Source organism: Carassius gibelio, chromosome B7 (assembly GCF_023724105.1).
Source record: "Carassius gibelio isolate Cgi1373 ecotype wild population from Czech Republic chromosome B7, carGib1.2-hapl.c, whole genome shotgun sequence".
Taxonomy (NCBI): domain Eukaryota; kingdom Metazoa; phylum Chordata; class Actinopteri; order Cypriniformes; family Cyprinidae; genus Carassius; species Carassius gibelio.
The window spans coordinates 9,410,333-9,429,501 of record NC_068402.1 but is presented as its reverse complement, the minus strand read 5'-3'; the positions used below and the strand labels follow the sequence as shown (position 1 = coordinate 9,429,501).

Here is a 19,169-nt window from a genome sequence, read left to right as displayed (position 1 = left end):
ATAAAAAAAAAAAAGTAAGTTCTAACTTCGTTTGCCTTAGGGTAAAAAAAAAATTATAATAATAATATGAAATGAAAAATGATAGTTATAAAATACCCATGACATTATTTCATTGTTATTATTATTGTTATTCAAAAGCATTAAAAAGGGAGCCGTAAATAAATGCATAAAGTGATTCATTCATTTATTTATTAATATGCACACTCTGTTTGTGTTGAAGTTACTATCAAGTCATTTATTCACACAATGTTATCTCTCATAAAAAGTTTAACCTTCATGATCTAAATGAGCTTATTGTTGCAATACAATACACCTACTGTGACAAAAGCTTCTGTACATATATAGTTTATACATAGAGATACATTTCAAGTTAATAATGCAATGCAAACATATTAGTAGTGAAAGTTGTGACTTAACATCATAGCTAGGTTATGCTGTTAGTTGTTGGTGCAACTAGACTTCTGTTTTGTTTGTATTTGCTGGTTCTTACAGATTTAAATGTGAACTTGTGTTCTTCTATTGTGTTTAGGTGGTCAAGCTGAAAGGGCAGGTTCTCTCGGTTATGTACCGCTTCCGGATGAAGAACCGTGAGTGGATGCTCATCAGAACCAGCAGCTTCACCTTCCAGAACCCTTATTCAGACGAGATCGAGTACATCATCTGCACCAACACCAATGTCAAGTATGTCCAACCTTCTCATATCATCTCTTTAAAGGCTGTTGACATAGACTTTGTTGTGAATGCAAATATAATGCTGGATGCTGTTGCACCAAAATTAATTTTCAGTATCGGCCAAAACAGTTTTGGTGGGCTGAAATCATTGACACTAGCAGTAGTTTAAAATTATCATTTCTTAAATGATGAGTTTTGAGTGTGCCTATGTCTATTCTCTGCACACATTAAGATAAACTAAGAGAAACATGTCAGATGTGTTAAAGCAAGTGCTAAATTAACAGTATTGATTTCTTGTTTTTAAAAAAGATGTCAATAAAAAGCTTGTAAAAAATATTTTACCAAAATCACATAAACCTACAGAAACTCAGTATTGAGCTAGACAAAAAATAACTCCATAGAAGATCTTTTTGTTAAGGACGTGAATTATATTGCATAACATTTTTCCTTAAAATTGGTTGTCCTTATTTAATTTTACATTTGAATTAATCTGTCATGATTTATTTGTTTTATTTTATCATAGCCGCTTTTTAAATGTTTATATTTCAAACTAATTAAACACAGGACATTTATATAATTTTATATAATACTTTTAACTAAGTGTTGATTATTAAATAAATGTAATTACTTGATTATTATATTAACTTTAGTTTTGATTTTGGTGTCTTAGGTTTTTCAGGAAAAATATATATATATATATATGAGTGCGTCACTAATGGCAAACTTCATAGCAGGATGCAAACAAGAGCTCTTCTTTAATGACTGATGGTTTTGGGTGGTTTCTGTAATTAGCACCAGTTTGCCACAACTATGTGACCTGCCTTGAGATGTTTGGGCCTCTGTGAGCCTGGCATCAGTATCATTTATTCTCCTTGTGAAGTATTTGCCTGTTCATCTGGTGTTGGCAGAAAGGGCTTGATTTATGCCCATACAGGTCCTGTGAACTTGTAGATGTGCATTTAAAGCAGGGTGTTTTTTTCTTTGCCCTCAGGTGCAACTTTGGGTGTATTTCTTTTGTCTTTCAGGGTGGAGTTGTCTAAAGCCCTATTTGGACGGGACTAGTTTTACAGGGGGTCGTTAGAGAAATCTGTGTTTCACAGATGTACTTGGTGATTTCAATCCCGTCCGAATCTGCCACATCTGAGTTTTTCTCACACAACCTCTGTTTTAATTCCAGAGCAAATTACCTACTGTTTTTCAGCAAACTCATTGATCCTCTGAGAAAACGATCCCGTCCAAATGTGAATGTCTATGATTGCCAGCAGTATTATATTTCACAACGCATTTCCTTGTGTGTTTTGGCCAATGTGAATTACCTTAGATGGTCTTACCATGCGCATGTTTGATATATTTGCTTCCCAGCAAAGAAATAATAATAATAATAATAATAAACAAATAAAAATAATAAAACCAAGATCCAGATTACCCAAACTGTTAATACTTGCTATTGTAATATCAGCATCAGGTAAGATTACTCGCCTTCATTTAGGCACTCCATTACATAATGTTTTAATTACAGATGTACTTTTATGAAAATTTAACATGGGTTTAGCCTACTACAAAAAAAAAGAAAAAAAAGGAAAACAAGTTTAACTAAAGAAACCACACATTAACATGGTTTTGCAATACTAGCCATTTAGTATTTAGTATTTATTGTGTAATAATACTAATGGTAATCAAACCGAATGACTATATGCAATGCACATATACAGAGCGCGTGATTTCTGTGACGCCCAGATGCACAAAACAGACCCTCCCACCTCTGTAATAAACATGGAGATGTTAGTCCCGTACAAATTGGTACATGAAAATCACAGATGTCAGGTGGTAAGAATGGAAACTCAAATGTAGTTTAGAAAACTAGCCCGTCCGAATAGGGCTTATGGATATGTACGGGGAGGTGAAAATAGTAAATGAGACCATTTTGACAGTACATATATAGTAACCCAATTCTAATCTGTCTGTGTACTTTTACAAAACCAATATAGCTGAATTATATAGGCAACTGTCACAAATGATATGATTAACTTAAATGCTTATAATGTCTTCAGATCTGATTGTACAACAAAAGGAGGGGAAGTTGCAATATATTTGCAATATTTGCAAAAACAATTGCATAAATTGTTCCTGCATTCAGTCATTAAGCATTCAGTCATTCAGCAAAGTAAATGGCTTGGAATTGTTGGTGCTTAGACTATATTTGTTTTCTGGCTCTGACATAATTGTGGCTGGTTGTTATCGCCCGCCTTCATCTTCTTCAAGTGAAGTATGTACTTTATTTGCAGAATTTCTTCATGATTGGACTAAATACATATGAATTGATTTTACATGGTGATTTGAATTGGGACCGGTTATCGTCATTTTCCGACTCATTTAAGGAGGTTTGTGAACCTTTCCATTTGATACATCTGATCAGTTCAACATCTCTGCTTAATCAAAAGGATTTGAGCAAATCAACTTTATTGGACTTAATTTTAACTAACGCTCCTCACAGGTATTCTGAATTGGGAGTTTTCTGAAATGATATTAGTGATCACTGTGCAGTTTTCTGTGTGAGAAGCTTTTTTACGTGATATTTATCTCAGTAATTTGGGGGTTGTTTCATGTATACCAGATGTTGATTTGGCCTGGGACTATTTCAGATTTCACCATCAGACTATTTCAACATTTTTATCCATCTGTGATAAACATACTCCAGTTAAACAATTTAAGAGTAAGGGGTAAAGATAATCCTTGGTTCAATGACACAGTTTTTACTTTTATAAAACAGAGAAATATTGCATGGGCCAATGCAAAGAAATCAAATAATTCTACTGATTGGATCTCTTATAGAGCATTATGAAACAACTGCACAAAATTAATTAAAAGTGCAAAGTGTGATTATTATTTATCTATGATAAATGGAATTCTTAATAATCCTGTAAATTTTTGGAAACTAGTCAAGTCTGCTTCAGTACCTACATTGATATCCAATTTCCTAGATCATTTAAACGTTAATCACACTGAAGTTAAGGGCAGAGAAGTTAATGCAGATATTTTTAATAATTATTTTACATCAATTGGCTCAACCTCCGAGTCTACTAACTCGGCTATTCATACTTCTACTGAAACTGTTGAGTTTGCTCAAAACTGCACTTCATATTCATTTAATTTTATGCCCATTAGTAGTGCACAAGTTCACAAAGCACCAAAGAATTTAGATACTATAATGTCACCAGGAATTGATAAAATTGAGCCTTATTTCCTACAATTGGCAGCTGATCTTGTAGCAGAACCTATAGCCACTATATTTAATTTAAGTGTCACCTCCAACGAAATACCAAAAATGTGGAAATCAGCTATGATTATTCCATTACTAAAGGGGGAGTTCCAACAGACCCAAATAACTATAGCCCTATTTCTAAATTGGCAGTCTTAGCAAAAGTCTTTGAATCACTGATAAACAGTGTTGGGCAAGTTACTTTTAAAAAGTAATTAGTTACAGTTACTAGTTACTTCTTCCAAAAAGTAACTAAATTAGTAACTCAGTTACAAATTTTTAAAGTAACTAGTTACTTAAGAAAGTAACTATTGCGTTACTTTCAAGTAAAATTAAATTTTAAATGCTCAAACGTGACCCCACCTCTACCCCTCTTTAAAGGAACTTAAAATACATGTGCATGTTCAATTATTTATGATAAATCTGAATATTATAATGAAATGGACACTTAATACAATACATTATTAACAGAAACATGAAACATTGTACACACATCTAAAAAAAAAAGTTGCTGTGGGACAAAGTGAGACTAGCCTCCAATCAAATGGCATGTATGTAGATATTATGTTTATATAGTGGATCAATGCAAATAACACGATAGATTTTTGGGAACTTTTGATATTTCCTTTTATTGTTTCTTTAATTTCTTGAAGGAAAAAGTAATGTATATACTTCCATTTAGAGAAGGCTACTTTTGGATTATTTGGGCTCGTCGCCATACCTGTCTCTGGTTGACTGACTGGCTTGTGTTGTTCGTTGTGTGTCCTGTCCTGTCCGATGATGGGTCGTTCGCGAATGAGCGTTAGTGATGATGGATCGACTCGTTCGCGAATGAGCTTTTGATGAGTCGTTCGCGATTCGCGAATGAGCCGACTCTAAGAGCCGGCTTTTTTAGTTGAACTTCGGGAGCTGGCTCGCATATCTGAATAGCCAACTCTATTTTTTCAAATTTAGCCTATAGAAATTAAATAATTATGTAATAAAAATTGAAATATTATAGTCAAAGTCATTTAAAGAGCCGTTTGTGAGCCAAAGAGCCGGCTCTTTTCAGTGAGCTGAGTCAAAAGAGCCGAATTCCCATCACTACTATGCGTGCTTTCGAAAACCCGCCCAACTCTACCTCTGATTGGCTTACAATGAAATTTTACTCTACCTCAGCCAATCGTCAGCATTTATGCGCTTGTCTCGTGCTCTGCCCACTAACCAAGGAAGAACAGTAAAAAAAAGTATTTGCCTCTCGCTCAGAGATCTAGTTGGTCTGATGAAAAAAAAAAAAACAGCTTCATCATCAGTTATAGTAACGCGCCGCATTTTTTGGCAGTAACGGTAACGGCGTTATTAAGATGATAAGAGTAATCAATTAGATTACTCGTTACTGGAAAAAGTAATGCCGTTAGTAACGCCGTTATTTATAACGCCGTTATTCCCATCACTGCTGATAAACAATCAATTAAAACATTTTTTGTCATCCAATAATATTCTTAAGGATAATCAGTCACGGTTTAGAATGGGACATGGCACCATTACTGCAGCTACATTAGTCTCAAATTATATAATAAACTCTATAGATTGTAAAAAGTCCTGTGCTGCTTTATTTATTGACCTGTCTAAAACTTTTAATTCAGCAGATCACAAATTATAGGTCTCAGTGAAGCTGCCTTAAAATGGTTTGAAAACTGTCTTTCCGAACGCTCTCAATGTGTGTCTGTTGAAAATTATAACTCACCTTTTCTTCATGTATATACTGGAGTTCCTCAAGGATCTGTTTTAGCCCCTTTGTTATTTTCTATTTATATTAATGATTTAGGTCATGGAATAGACATGCAAATGATACAATTATTTATACGGCAATATATTTTTTAAAACAAGCTTTACAGCAACTGCAGGATGCTTTTCTAATTATGTAGCGCTCATTGTTGCAGATAAAATTGGTTTTAAACTCAAATAAGACAAAGTATATGATTTTTAGGCGCAGTCACTAAAATCAAGGTTGATTTGACAATTACGACCTTGAATGGTTCACTTATAGAAAGAGTTAGTTCCTATAAAAACCTAGGTATTTGGATGGATGAAAGATGAGCTTTTAATATACATATTGATAAGTTGTTAAAAAAGCCTAGACCCTTATAAGGCTCGCAATTAGTAAAGAGTAAATTTTTATCAATAATTATTTAATGCCGATTATTTATATGTACATGAAGATAGTTCTTTACTTCGAAAATTAGATTCTGTTTATAATGCAGCATTATGTTTTGTCACTGGCGCAGAGTCAAAGGACGCATCATTGTATTTTATATGAATCTTTAGATTGGTTATCTTTACATCAAAGGAGAAAGTTACATATATACTTGTTTATCGTACAGGCTCTATTAGGTAAATTACCATCTTATATTTCTAGTTTGTAAACTTTTCATATAAATAGTCATTGCACTAGATCAAGTTCCTGTTTTCGGTTAATAGTTTCAAGGGTATTGTCTTATATTGTATATGGGTATTGTCAAACTTTGGAAAATGCGCTTTCTCCGTTTATGCTCCTTGGCCTTAGAATGAAGTGCAAAATTTAATTAATCTTGACACACTTCCAACATTGAGTATTTTTTAAAGGTCTTTTGTATAATGTTCTAAAGGATACTTTGTAATTTTTGATACTGTTTCTGTGATTCTATCTGTATTAAACTTTATGTGCTGCTGTCTTGACCAGGTCTCACTGTGATTTCCTGGCTAGCTTTCAAATTAGTTGTGAAATTTCCTCCACTTTGTAAAATGAATAAATAATGAATGAATGCATATATCCACACATAACAAAGGACCACCAATACATTAGAAAAAGTGGAAAAAGAGAGCATCTAACTGAAATTAAACCTCATAAGTGACTGATTTGGCAGAATTATTTGATTTAAATCATCTGAGAGACTCCTTTTTAGCTTTAAAATTAGCGTTTCTAAGCTAATAATGCAATATTATTGACTAAAGCTATTATTAATTATACTATTATTGTTGTTAATTATACATTTCAAATCCAGAATCAGTTTGAGGGGAAAAAATAATATATATATATATATATATATATATATATATATATATATATATATATATATATATATATATATATATATATATATATATATATATATATATATATATATTGTGAAAATAATATATAACTTAAAGTCATTTATCTGAACAGTGGCACAAGCTGTGTAGCATTTAGCATAGCTTCCCAGTGATTAGCCGAGTCATGTTGTAGCATGGAAAACTGCCAAATTTCAGGGTGATTTTTACATTAATAAATAAATTGATTAGCATTGGTGTGGTTTAGTGACTTTTTAGTGTAGTAGTGACTTTTTTGTAGTTACAATAGAACAATTATATAAACTGTGGTATAGTTAGCTTAAAACAGAGGGAGTTAGCTTTTCTCCCAGCTAGACCAAGCTAGTTGTGTTGAGATATATATATATATATATATATATATATATATATATATATATATATATATATATTAGGGCTGTCAAAAATAGCACGTTAACGACGTTAATTAGTTGTTTGTCGTTAATTACGTCAATTTTTTTAACGCATTTCACGCATGCGCAGTGTGACAACTTATTTAGGTCAGGAAAGTCTCGTCGATCTCTGAATTCTCAAGATAGTAAAAAACAGCGGCGAGCGCGAAAACACAGAAGAAGCTTAAGGTTTTACCCCAGTTACTCTCAAATACATTCATGCCAAGCTCGATAAACAGAGACGACTTTGGTAGTTGATACGCTGGAGCTTCTTCCTGTTATAGCGTCCTGTGTTTCACAATGCCCATGCGCAGAACGCCTACATGCAATGCTGCGAAAATTACAGCTGTTTGAAAAAGCATTTGCATTTTTACTTGGTTTTACTGGCACTTGAAGCCTTCAGAACGTGAAAATATCGATCCTAAAGTATTGTGGCAGAGCAAATGAACACTTCCTAAAAACAAGAGTGCCCAGAGTGCAGAGGGCGCATGTTTGTGTTTCTGAGTTCATTCTTTCGAGTTTCTCTATGCATAATTTCATAGATATGTGGCTATATTTAACCACTGGTTCACCTAAAACCCTTACACTATCTGTAGTTAAATGGCATGGTTTGATATAGTGCTCAGGTAAATTTGATTAAGTAAATGTTAAACTTTTGAAATTCAGAAAAAAAAAGAACCACATATTGATGAATCAATACATGAAAATTATGTATCTGTGTCCTGTTATTTATCTTTTGGTACGCATTTCAGAAAAAAAAAATGGTTCGGATTCAGGTGTAATTGCAAATAGTGATTAATCATGATTAATCCACTGAAAATTCTGATTAATTTGATTAAAAATTTTAATCATTTGACAGCCCTAATATATATATATGAATGTTTAAAGGATAGATAAAATGCTGTTTGTCTAAATTGGAGTTAAAGGACTTTTAGCTTGGTTTCGAACAATGGTTTTGAAGTAGCTTCCACAACACTGCTAATGAATGCTAATAAAATCGGGTCTGTTACAAAACGGACATTCCCCTCATCCACAGTCAATAAACTTTCTCATCATACCATAATTTCCTCACCAGTAATTCTCTTCACACAATGAAAAACAAGGGAGTCTTTGCACATTGTAATGTTTGAGCTCTCATTATGTTCACTGCGTGTTTGTTTTGTGTGTGGAATAAGTGTTCATATATTGCTCTATATTTCCACGCTACTGAACACGGAGAAAACGATTATGTTGCCCACGAGAAAACTTGCTTTTAGGTTGTGTATATTATAAAAATGTTTGTGAGATCAGGGTGCTGAAATTAACTCTGGGAATTGAGTGTCTGAAGTATTTTGATGTCTTTTTTATTTATGAGGATTTATGTCACTTGTTCCCTGCAATTTGTGATGCCATGAGAAATAAAGTATTGTTCAAAACTTTGAGTTGAGCTGATAGACAATACAATTGTCAGTGGCTGACAGATATCACAATTATGAGCCAGCTTCGTCATATTGCTGGTTTATTATGCTGTATATAAATTGCAGGCATCTGGGAGTTGATATTAATATGCGGAGCATTAAAATTGCTTTTGAATATGAGCTCGCTTTTTACTTTGACTATCGAGATTCGCGATCACACATACTCTGTGTATATTACTGAGGGGAAGTACTTGCCACACATTTTACAAGATTACGTATTTGTCAGTGATGCTCAGGATCTGCAAATCATTTGCTGTCATCTTAACAGTCACCCGTCCTTAATCTGTTTATGTGGTTAGTGAAATTTTATGTACCATTATGTAACCGGCTACAGTGATTCTCACTGATAATAATAAGAAATACTTCAAATAAGCATTTTAGATCATGCGACACTGAGGACTGGAGTCAAAAATCACATATTTTAAAAATTACAGCCAAAAATTACATATTTAAATAGTTTATCATAGGTCATTATATTCCACATGTTTTTTGTTTTTTTTACTGTATCAAATAGATCCATCCTTAGTTAGCATCAGAGATTCAATTCAAAAAGTCTTAGAGACAGCAAACAAAATTTATATATATGAAGCCAATTTTAAGGTTTTAGACTACTGCAAACCACACCTGTTTTCATTCAAGGCACTTTTGGGCATCTGAGTCTAACAATGTCTGACTTTGGAATAAGGTGTGTGTGGATGCAACACTGAGTTGTGTGTGTGTGTGTGTGTGTGCCTGTAAACACCTGAGTGATTGTGTGTGTGTGTGTGTTGTACTTTTGGGAGCGTGTGAATATATGGGAGACATTCATCACACTTGGCATCATCTATCCCAGACTCCCCAGCCCATGACACGTGGAAGAATGCCAGAACAAGCCGACCTGGGGGCATTTTCTCTGAGGAAGCTAGAAAGGCAGAGCCTTCTTAAAAGGAAAATTGGTAGAGGAAATTATTTGTTTCACAAAAATAAACCCAAAAAAAAAAAAAAAGCACAAAATAATAGAAAAATAAGAGATTAAATGGTGGCATTAATCATCTTGAGAAAGCAATATCTGCAGATGAAGGTTCAGTTTTTATTGTAGTTAGTTTTGGGGATTTTAAGTGAATAATGTTATAAAAAATTACATTTGAAATAGACATTGTTCTCTTGACCTTTATTTTCATCAAAGAATCCTAAAAAGGCACATTTCCACAAAAATACGATGGAGTATTTTTTTGTTATTTTTGCATTAAATTGATCAAAAGACATTTATGTTACAAAAGTTTACTGTATATATATTTTTTGTTCATTATTTTAGTATATAAAGTTAAACAAAATTGAAATGACAAATGTTATTTTTATGTTTGAATTTGTTTGATTAAAAAGTAAAAAGTGTGTGTGTGTGTATATGTGTATATATCTATCTATCTATATATATATATATATATATATATATATATGTATGTATATGTGTGTGTATATATATATATATATATATATATATATATATATATATATATATATATATATTTTTTTTTTTTTTAAGGTTTTAATTAAATATAATAACACTAAACTGATACTGTGATTGGATAATGACAGATTGACAGATTGATTACAGATTGACAGATTGATTTACTTTTTGTGCATTGTATCATAAACAATGCAGAGAGAGAAACCAACCGCATAAGAATAACAAGCTTAATCAAAGCTAAATGTTCTGAAAACAACTCTTAATATCTATTAAATGTAAAATGATCCTATTTATGGGGTGGTTAGATATTTTTACTGGGGGGCAGAAATACTGATTAAGCAAATAAGTTTATGCAGTGCCAAAGCCAAGAAATCCCAGCGTGACGGATATCCAGAAAAATGGGCAGAAATAAACAAAGCTTTCTCACATTAGGTGTCGTTCTCTCCGTATTGACTTTGAGATTATGAGTAAATAAATAATAAGAGCAGCGGGCACCAGTGAGATGAATATTCATGCACAGCGGAGCCAAGGTGAGACGGCAGCTTTGGTGTGCCAGACTGGCAAACTGCCTGCAGAATAGACAGTGATGCTGCGGCTGAGAGAGCGATAAACACTCACCCCTCAGACAGAACGTGTGGTAGGGAAGCAGATAAGACGGAAACTGCACAAACAGAGCCAAAAGTCAGTGTTACTGACTGACATGCAGTGTGTTAAAAGGAACTGATTAAGAAAATGGCAATTCAGGCACTATTTACTTTCGCTTATGTTGTATTCTGTGTAAATCTTCATGCAGCCCTTCTTGCACAATGACCGTTTATAATTGTCTGTCAAGCTCCAAAAACACCATAAAAGTAGTTCATGTGCTCTATATTCAAGTTCTGACATCTAATTTAGGTTATTTATGGAGAATCCCTTGTGTGGCGGCTCTCAAATCTCATTCTTCATTCTATATATTTGAACATAGGTGAGAACTAATGATGTTTGCTGTTAATTATGTCAGTCTCAATTGCTGAAGTGCAATTGCACATGAGATTTTAGAGTTTCTGTGAAAGGGAAGATTATCACTAAATAGAATCAGTATTAAATACAGACATAATCTGGAAGTTCAGTATATTTCTGCAAAGTTACTATATTAGAACTGCATTTCGCTTTTGGTTTTCAGCAGTTTATTTGAATAATTATTCAAAAATATAAGACCGTGCATGCTTTGAAAGGTTTTAGTAAAAATAAACAGTACTGTTCAAAATTCTTTTTCTTTTTTCTTTAAAGAATCTCTTCTACTCGGCCAAGGCTGCCATTTATTTAATCACAAACAAAAAAAGTACAGTAATATTACAATTTGAAATATTTGTTTTCTATTTTAATATATTTTAAGGATGTAATGTATTTCTTTGATATAAAGCTGAATTTTCAGCATCATTCCTCCAGTCTTCAGTGTCACATGATCCTTCAGAAATAATTCTAATATACTGATTTCTTATTATTAGCAGTATTGAAAACAATAAAAAAACACTATTACTGATGAATATAAAAGTTAAAAATAGCAGCATTTATTTGGAAAATCTTTCACAACATTATGAATGTTTAATGCCAATTTTTTATAAATTTAACGTCTCTGTGATTTAAAAAAACAAAACAAACATGCACATTAATTTCTTTAAATGTTTTTACCAGTTAAGTTTTGAATGGTATTGCAAATAGCGCATATTACTACAGTACATTACAGAGTCTGAATGTTGAAATTATGCATCCATCTCAACAACAGGTTAAAATAAATAAAGATTTGTTTGTAGCTCTATTGTTTGGCCTTAAAATGCCCAGCCGTGTTTGTCTTGTAAGCCGTGTTGCTGAAGGGGACGGTGAATGCTGAATCACTGGGGTTCATCTGGGGTTTGGATCTCCAGTCTTTGTGTGCTTTAAGCGTAATTCCACACCACCATAAAAACTAGATATCCATCTGCAGACATCTCCATATAAAGGATGTACAGCTTTTAGATTCTCAAAGCAAACAGACAGATCATTAGCAATTCTGAAACAAAAGTTTTGATGTTTTGTTACAGGCGCCAGACAGACACACAAATCACATCGCCGTCAAAGCTGCTGGATGAGTGCTGCATGAATGCATGGCATTCAGAGGTGCTGCACTTAACTTGTATTAGCTTTTTTTGTGTGAGGTAACACTTGATACTGTATTATGAGTATTGATATTTTATTGCAAATGATATGCTTTTGCTGAGTAAAGGAGTGTACAGCCTAGAAAGACTAATGCACTTGAAATGGACTTGGATGGATTATCAATCATCCATCCATTTGTGCAATTTTTTTTATCTTTTATTTTTTTGTGCAATAAAGATAATTCTGTTTATTAAAATAAGATTTTGCCTGATTATCATCCATCCATCCATTTTTGCGTTTATTATTTTGTTTTGTTTTTATCTTTTCTTTTTTGTGCAATAAAAGTAAGTGTTCCTGTGTATAGAAATTAAGATTTTTTAACCCTAATTGTAATTCATTTTTTCTCCAAAACATTTATTGTATTTTTTATTTTATTTCATTTCATTTTGTTTTTATTTTTATTAATTTTTTTTGTAATTTCCTTTCATTTCGTCTCATTTTATTCAGTTTCTCTAGTAGAATACATTTCTCAGTGTTTGTTGGCATGACCCTAATTCAGGAACATTTCCCTGAAAACACACATTCGTGCTGGTCTCTGTTTCGGCAAAGATCCTGAGTTTCTGGAAATAATCAGTCAGTACATGCTGTTCTCTTGTCTCTCTTATTTTCTGTCTCAGCCTCTCCGCTTGTCTCCATTTATATCCGTCTCTCTCAGCACGCACGGTCCAGTTTTTCACCGCTCACTCCTCCTTTGTTACCATGACAACCGTGATCTGTCCCGTAGTTGCTCCGGGGATTTGGCTGGGTCTCGCTCTCACACTCGTGTCCTCCGAGACTCTTCCCATTCAGAAACATCACCGGTGACACATTACCTGCTCATGATTTCCCATGCTGAGATGAAAGCGTGTGGTGTTCTGTAATGGTTTTTCATATTTAGAGCCGTAGTGAGTTAATTGTGGAGGGAAGCAGGGGAGAGTTGGGGTGCCTGTGGAAACTTGGATTCTTGGATGTTTTTGCCCTTTTTGCATTTTTGTTTCAGATTTTCCCCTCCATTCCTTCTCCTCGAGAAGTTCAAGTGCAGTTCAGTGTTTTTGGTTTGATTCATCTCATTCCTCTGTTGCTCCAGGTGGCCTAGTGTGATCCCAGAATGTGTTTATGCATTTCAGACTGCTAATGTCTGCATCCGTGTGTGTTTTCATGGGCAGTTCCCTACCAGCTATTTATTTACTCGATTTTTTTCCCCATCCTTTTTGAGGTGATATACTTTCCTTTAGATAAGGAAAGCTTCCCTTATTTCATTTGCAGGTATGTATGAAGCTCAATGGCTCATCTTGTAGATAGTGAAACTGAACAAAGACATCTTTGCTTCTCAAAAGAGAATTTCCATTCAGCTCAAAAGCAGCCAGAGAATCAGTTTTTCCTTTCCAACGTAGGCAGGATTTTAAGACATCGAAGATGCATTTTTGACCTCAGAAGGCTTTGTTATTATGCTGAGACACCAGTGCATGTCTGCTTTGTGGAGAGCACAACCCCATAATGCACTGCGACATGCTCACTGTCTTTTAGTCCTCCAAAGATGGCAAATGAAGTGCGAGAAATGTTGACTCGGGCTAATTTAAAATGAACTCTGCAGTATTTGTATGTGCTGTGTATTACAATTATTGTTGTTGTTGTTAATACCATTGCAATTGAATAATAATTGTTTATTTGTTTGTAATTATCATTATTAATTTAACTGCTATTAAATAATTTATTTATGCTATAATATAATAATATAGTTTTGCTATAACAGTAGTAATTAAAATAAAAATAATCAAGTATATATATGAAGAGTTTGGTTCCAAAACACAATGAATCTATTTTTATTAATATGTGACTATAATAAACTGATCCACATATGACATCTTAAATACAGGACTAAACATAAATTCGTCAGTCACCGCCAAAATGAATTCAACGGTTCATCTTATTAATGCTATAAATTAATTCCAGAAATAAAATAAAATGCAATCATGAACAACATCACATTAGACCACAGAAATTACTAAATGTAGCATGCTTGAAGTCGTTTAGCTGTGAGGGTCTATTTCAGTTAGGATGCTGCCTATACAGCTGCATGTAGACAGTAAGTAGATCATGTATTATAATACTCAATTATGGACTATATTATTGTGAATAGATTCTTTTTAGGCTAGAATATAGATTGTGTGGCTTAGTAATTAAACTGGCAACCCAAAGGTTTTAGGTTCAAACTCTAGAGGTATTGTTGAGCTAAAGTAAAAGCTTTTGCTAAATTCATCATAATGTCATGTAATTTATCACACTATTTCACCGAGGCTGATTTTTTGCTTTGAACTTAGGCAATGTATAAAGAAAATGGATTGGAGTGTTATGCATATGATTGATCTGTTTTCACTGAAACAGAGTGTTCTTTTGGGGTCATTTATCTGACTGGTATATGTGCATAATTTACATGAGCAGTTAATGACGCTTTTATTCATTGGGAAGTGTGATAAACAGCAGGTGCTGATATTAAAGTTGTGTCTTGTGTGTGTTTTATTGCAGGCAGCTTCAGCAGCAACAGCAGGCTGAGCTGGAGGTTCACCAGAGAGACGGACTGACTGCTTATGACCTGTCGCAGGTGCGCGCACACACACACACTCACACACTCACACTCTTCTCTCAGTCCTCTAACCCTCACAGGTGCATTACTCTCTTTAGCTGGTGTTGTACGTATAATTGATCCTCCTTCATTTTATATGCGAGTCCCTCTTAAATCAGTGTCACAGCTGAAGCTGTTTTATATTTATACTTCAAATTGAATATCAGCCAATAAAGCTCCCAGAGGAACGTTTTATTCTCCAGAAGTGCTGTTTAATAGCAGCTCAGATGATTTGGTCTTCATTTGATGAGAGGTGTTAGTTCATATTGAGATCTGTGATTTTTCTTTTTTCTTAACTTACGGTCCGTTTTTTCTGTTTTTAAATAAATAATAAATTTAACAAAGAATCTAAAAAAAAAAAAAAAAAAAAAGTGTGCTAAAAAACATGAAATATTTGATTTGTTTAACTGTATCAAATTAATTCTCTAAATCATTTGTCCTGTGTATGGTTGCAGGTCCTATTGCATCATCTAAATTATTTTAATTTACTTTTATTTGAATAAATTTCATTTCTCGGGTGGTTTTTAGAAGAATTCTCCATTTAATCTCATTGCTGTCTAGGAGAAACAGTTGATATATATTGATATATTAATTTTCACAAGCAGTAGACTGATCTTTTCTTTTAGCTTTTCTGTTTTGTGTATTAAAGTTGTTTTATTCTGTTGAGACCCTTGAAAAAAATTGACTTAAATATAGTATTTACATTAAAGTTAATGCATTAAAGTTGTAATTTTAGCAACCCAAGTATGTTTTTTTTATAATGAAAATATGCAAAGAAGCTGGTGTAGAATTGAAAAAAACAAACAAACATATTAGACAACAAGTAAAAACATTCTGTCTTGTTTTAAGTAATTTCATAACCACTGATGGTTCATGGCTCAGGACTAATGGATGAAATGAATGGAAACCAGATCTTCCAGAAACGTTTCCAGTGCAAAGTGTGAGGTCACTGTTGTGCACTTGATGGTTTGTGACAAGTGTTAGGATGAGATGCCTGCTGGGACAGCATTGTTTGTTACTGTGGCTAATGACTCTGCGTAACTGTAGTCGTTTCAGCCGTGGAGCGTTAACTCCCTCTCTGAGGATCTGTGCTATTAAAATAGGCCATAGTTATGAGGTGAAGTCACACATTTGGAATATGTCCTCCATCTTTGTCTTACTTTGACAAATTTTACAACTTAACACACATTTGCTTTGAGTCAGAAGTGTTCATTTTGTTATGTTATGTCATATGTTGTTTTTGTTAAAGGGGTCATTTGAGTCCGTCTTAATAAAGAAGAGAGGATTGTTTGTTGAAAACAGATAATGTCTCACACATGGGATGTTGGGTAGCACCCATAAGCGTTTACTATCTGTGAGTGTTTAACACCTGTCTGCAATTTAGAAAGTGTTAAAAATGTGACCGCCATTATTGATTCCTGCGTTTGCCCTTACAAAACAATGGGAATATATTGGAAAATAATATAATGCTATTATATTAAATAATACATTTCCATGTATGGGAAACTAGTGCTTGTAGCTTGCAATACACTGCAGTATAGTCATACATGATACATTATAAAAATATAAAGAAATGAAGACAAAAAAACTGCACTACACTTTTCCATGTACACTGTTAAGTCATGGCAACTTATGTTTTATTCATTTATGAAATCTTACTTAATTTTTGAGTCGTTTTAAGGTAATTTAAGTTTACAACCATTGACTACACTTTTGTGTATATATGTATTTATATATGTACACACACTACATATGTGTTCATATATTTATACACATCGTACCATATATAATAATTTGTAAATCTTTTTATTAAGTGTTTAATTGAATATGCATTAATAAATAATAAAAGTAAATATACTGCCACATTTTTCATTATGAAAAAAGCAGTTCCTCATGTATTCAATGTATACTATATATATATATATATATATATATATATATATATATATATATATATATATATATATATAATTTTTTTTTTTTTTTTTTTAACAATACGTTTTATCTTCCAAGTGTTAATATGTAAGAAAATATATTTTCTTTGTGTAAAGGCTGGTTTCATACTTTCAGTAAAGTCAGGTTTGTGTTCATTGTGGCTTTTATTTCATTTCTTATTTTGAATTTATTAGCAATCAGTTTTCATGAGTTGAAATGACCCGCTCTTGTTGATTTCCACAGGTGCCGGTTGCCAGCGTCCCAGCCGGCGTTCATGAAGCAGGCAAAACAATCGACAAAACCGATTCACTGTTCTCGCAGGAGAGAGACCCACGCTTCAGTGACATATACACGGGCATCTCTGGATGTATGTTCATAGAGATACTACTGTGATTTCACTTAATTACATAAACGCATGAAGTCCAGGTTTAGTCAAAGCCAGTTGTTTAGGGTCATTAACTTGTTCAATCTGGGCAATTCTGATAGGTTTGCATGCTCTGTAGTTTGAATCTGTACCTCTTTTCTTTTTGCTGTGGCCAGGGTTTAAAGTTCTCCGGCACCGTGCCAGTGTTGTGCCCAGTTCTGACCCCCAACAGATTATTACCCCCCTAGTATTGGTAGGTTAAGGAGTAGGTGTGAAGGAGGGGTTAGGATTAGCCAATCAGGTAGTGCCTGCAACGAGGGGGGTCCAAACTGGGGACAACACAGGATCTCCAGCGTGCAGTGTTTGGCTGCAAAAAGAAAATCCTACATTTAAAAAAATTAATAAATAATAATTACTTGTTTATATCACTTTGGAGTCCATGAGTTCACCCACCAGTTGTACAAGAGGAGCACAGCTTTCACTCTCAACCAAACTAACATTACTAGCCAATCAGAATTTTTTTCCCTTATAAACACAAGACATGCATAATATTATCCAGTTGCAGAGTCGCAGGCCTGATGAATGGAGAAGCACGACTAGTTAAAGCAATGGTCAAAGATGTCCATCTAGCTCATGTGTAGATAGAAAATCTCATTAAACAGCAGAGTAGCTTTGTAAACAGCTCAGAGTAATCATGTCATCTCCATAAGAACGATATGATCGCCAGAACAAATTTACCCGGATTTTTTTAAAAGGTATCATAATGGAAACCGGTAATTTACCAGTAAAGACTTAGGGCTAAACTCTTCCTCTGTATATATAATGTGCATATGGAAAAACAATGTGCATTATCGCACTAGATTTGTAACGTAGGTATTTGTTACAATACATAATGTACTTAAGTTGGTACTATAACCCCTGTGTGGCTGATAAAGATGTTGCTGTAATGTGATGTGTGACTGTGTCTCCTCTCTTAAATGTAGTCATTCAGTGTGAGCTCGATAAGGATCTGTGTGTGTTTGTGTTTAGCTGATAAGAAGATGATGGTGCCGTCCTCCACTGCTGGCGGACAGCAGTTATACTCTCAAGGCAGCCCCTTCCAGCCCGGACACTCCGGCAAGAGCTTCGGGTATGGACAGACACAATTCAGATGAAATTGAACAGTCTGCTCATTTGATTGCTTTAATGCAGAATACAGCTCCAGTCACACAAATACCACAGTTTTCACATGCAAAATCAGAAAAAAGTGACTGATACAATATTGTTCAAAACTTTTGGTTAAGTTTTTTTTTTTAATACTTCAGCAAGGATGCATTAAATTGACCAATTTACATTGATCAAGTGACAGTAAAGACTTAGTAACATTTATTCAAATAAATGCTGTTATTTTAAACTTTCTATTCATCAGAGAATCTTAAAAAAGTATCAGTTTCCAGAAAAATATTAAGCAGCGCAACTCAAAATGATCATCTCAGAATGATTTCTGAAGGATCGTGTGACACTGAAGACTGGAGTAATGATGCTGAAAATTTAGCTTTGATCACAGAAATAAGTTACATTTTAATTTATATTTAAATAGAAAACGATTATTTTAAATTGTAAGAATTTTTCAGAATATTACAGTTTTTCCTGTATTTTTGTACTTTACTGGAATTATATATTATATATTGCAGAATCATGTTAACTATGGTTGTCTACAAAATATAACTTTGGTGTGAATGGTATGCGAATTGAAAACATCTATTAGTCACAAATATT

General features: G+C 33.6%; 1 protein-coding gene across 4 annotated transcripts in view; it reads left to right on the top strand.

Moving 5' to 3' along the window:
• arnt2 (aryl-hydrocarbon receptor nuclear translocator 2) overlaps positions 1-19,169 on the top strand; it is a 75,001-nt gene that overhangs the window by 43,986 nt on the left and 11,846 nt on the right. For all 4 annotated transcript variants that reach the window (XM_052561059.1, XM_052561061.1, XM_052561058.1 and 1 more), the window contains 4 exons: positions 530-681; positions 15,016-15,091; positions 17,291-17,414; positions 18,441-18,540. In XM_052561059.1, the coding sequence (XP_052417019.1) occupies positions 530-681; positions 15,016-15,091; positions 17,291-17,414; positions 18,441-18,540 (452 nt within the window). The remainder of the gene's footprint in view (positions 1-529; positions 682-15,015; positions 15,092-17,290; positions 17,415-18,440; positions 18,541-19,169) is intronic.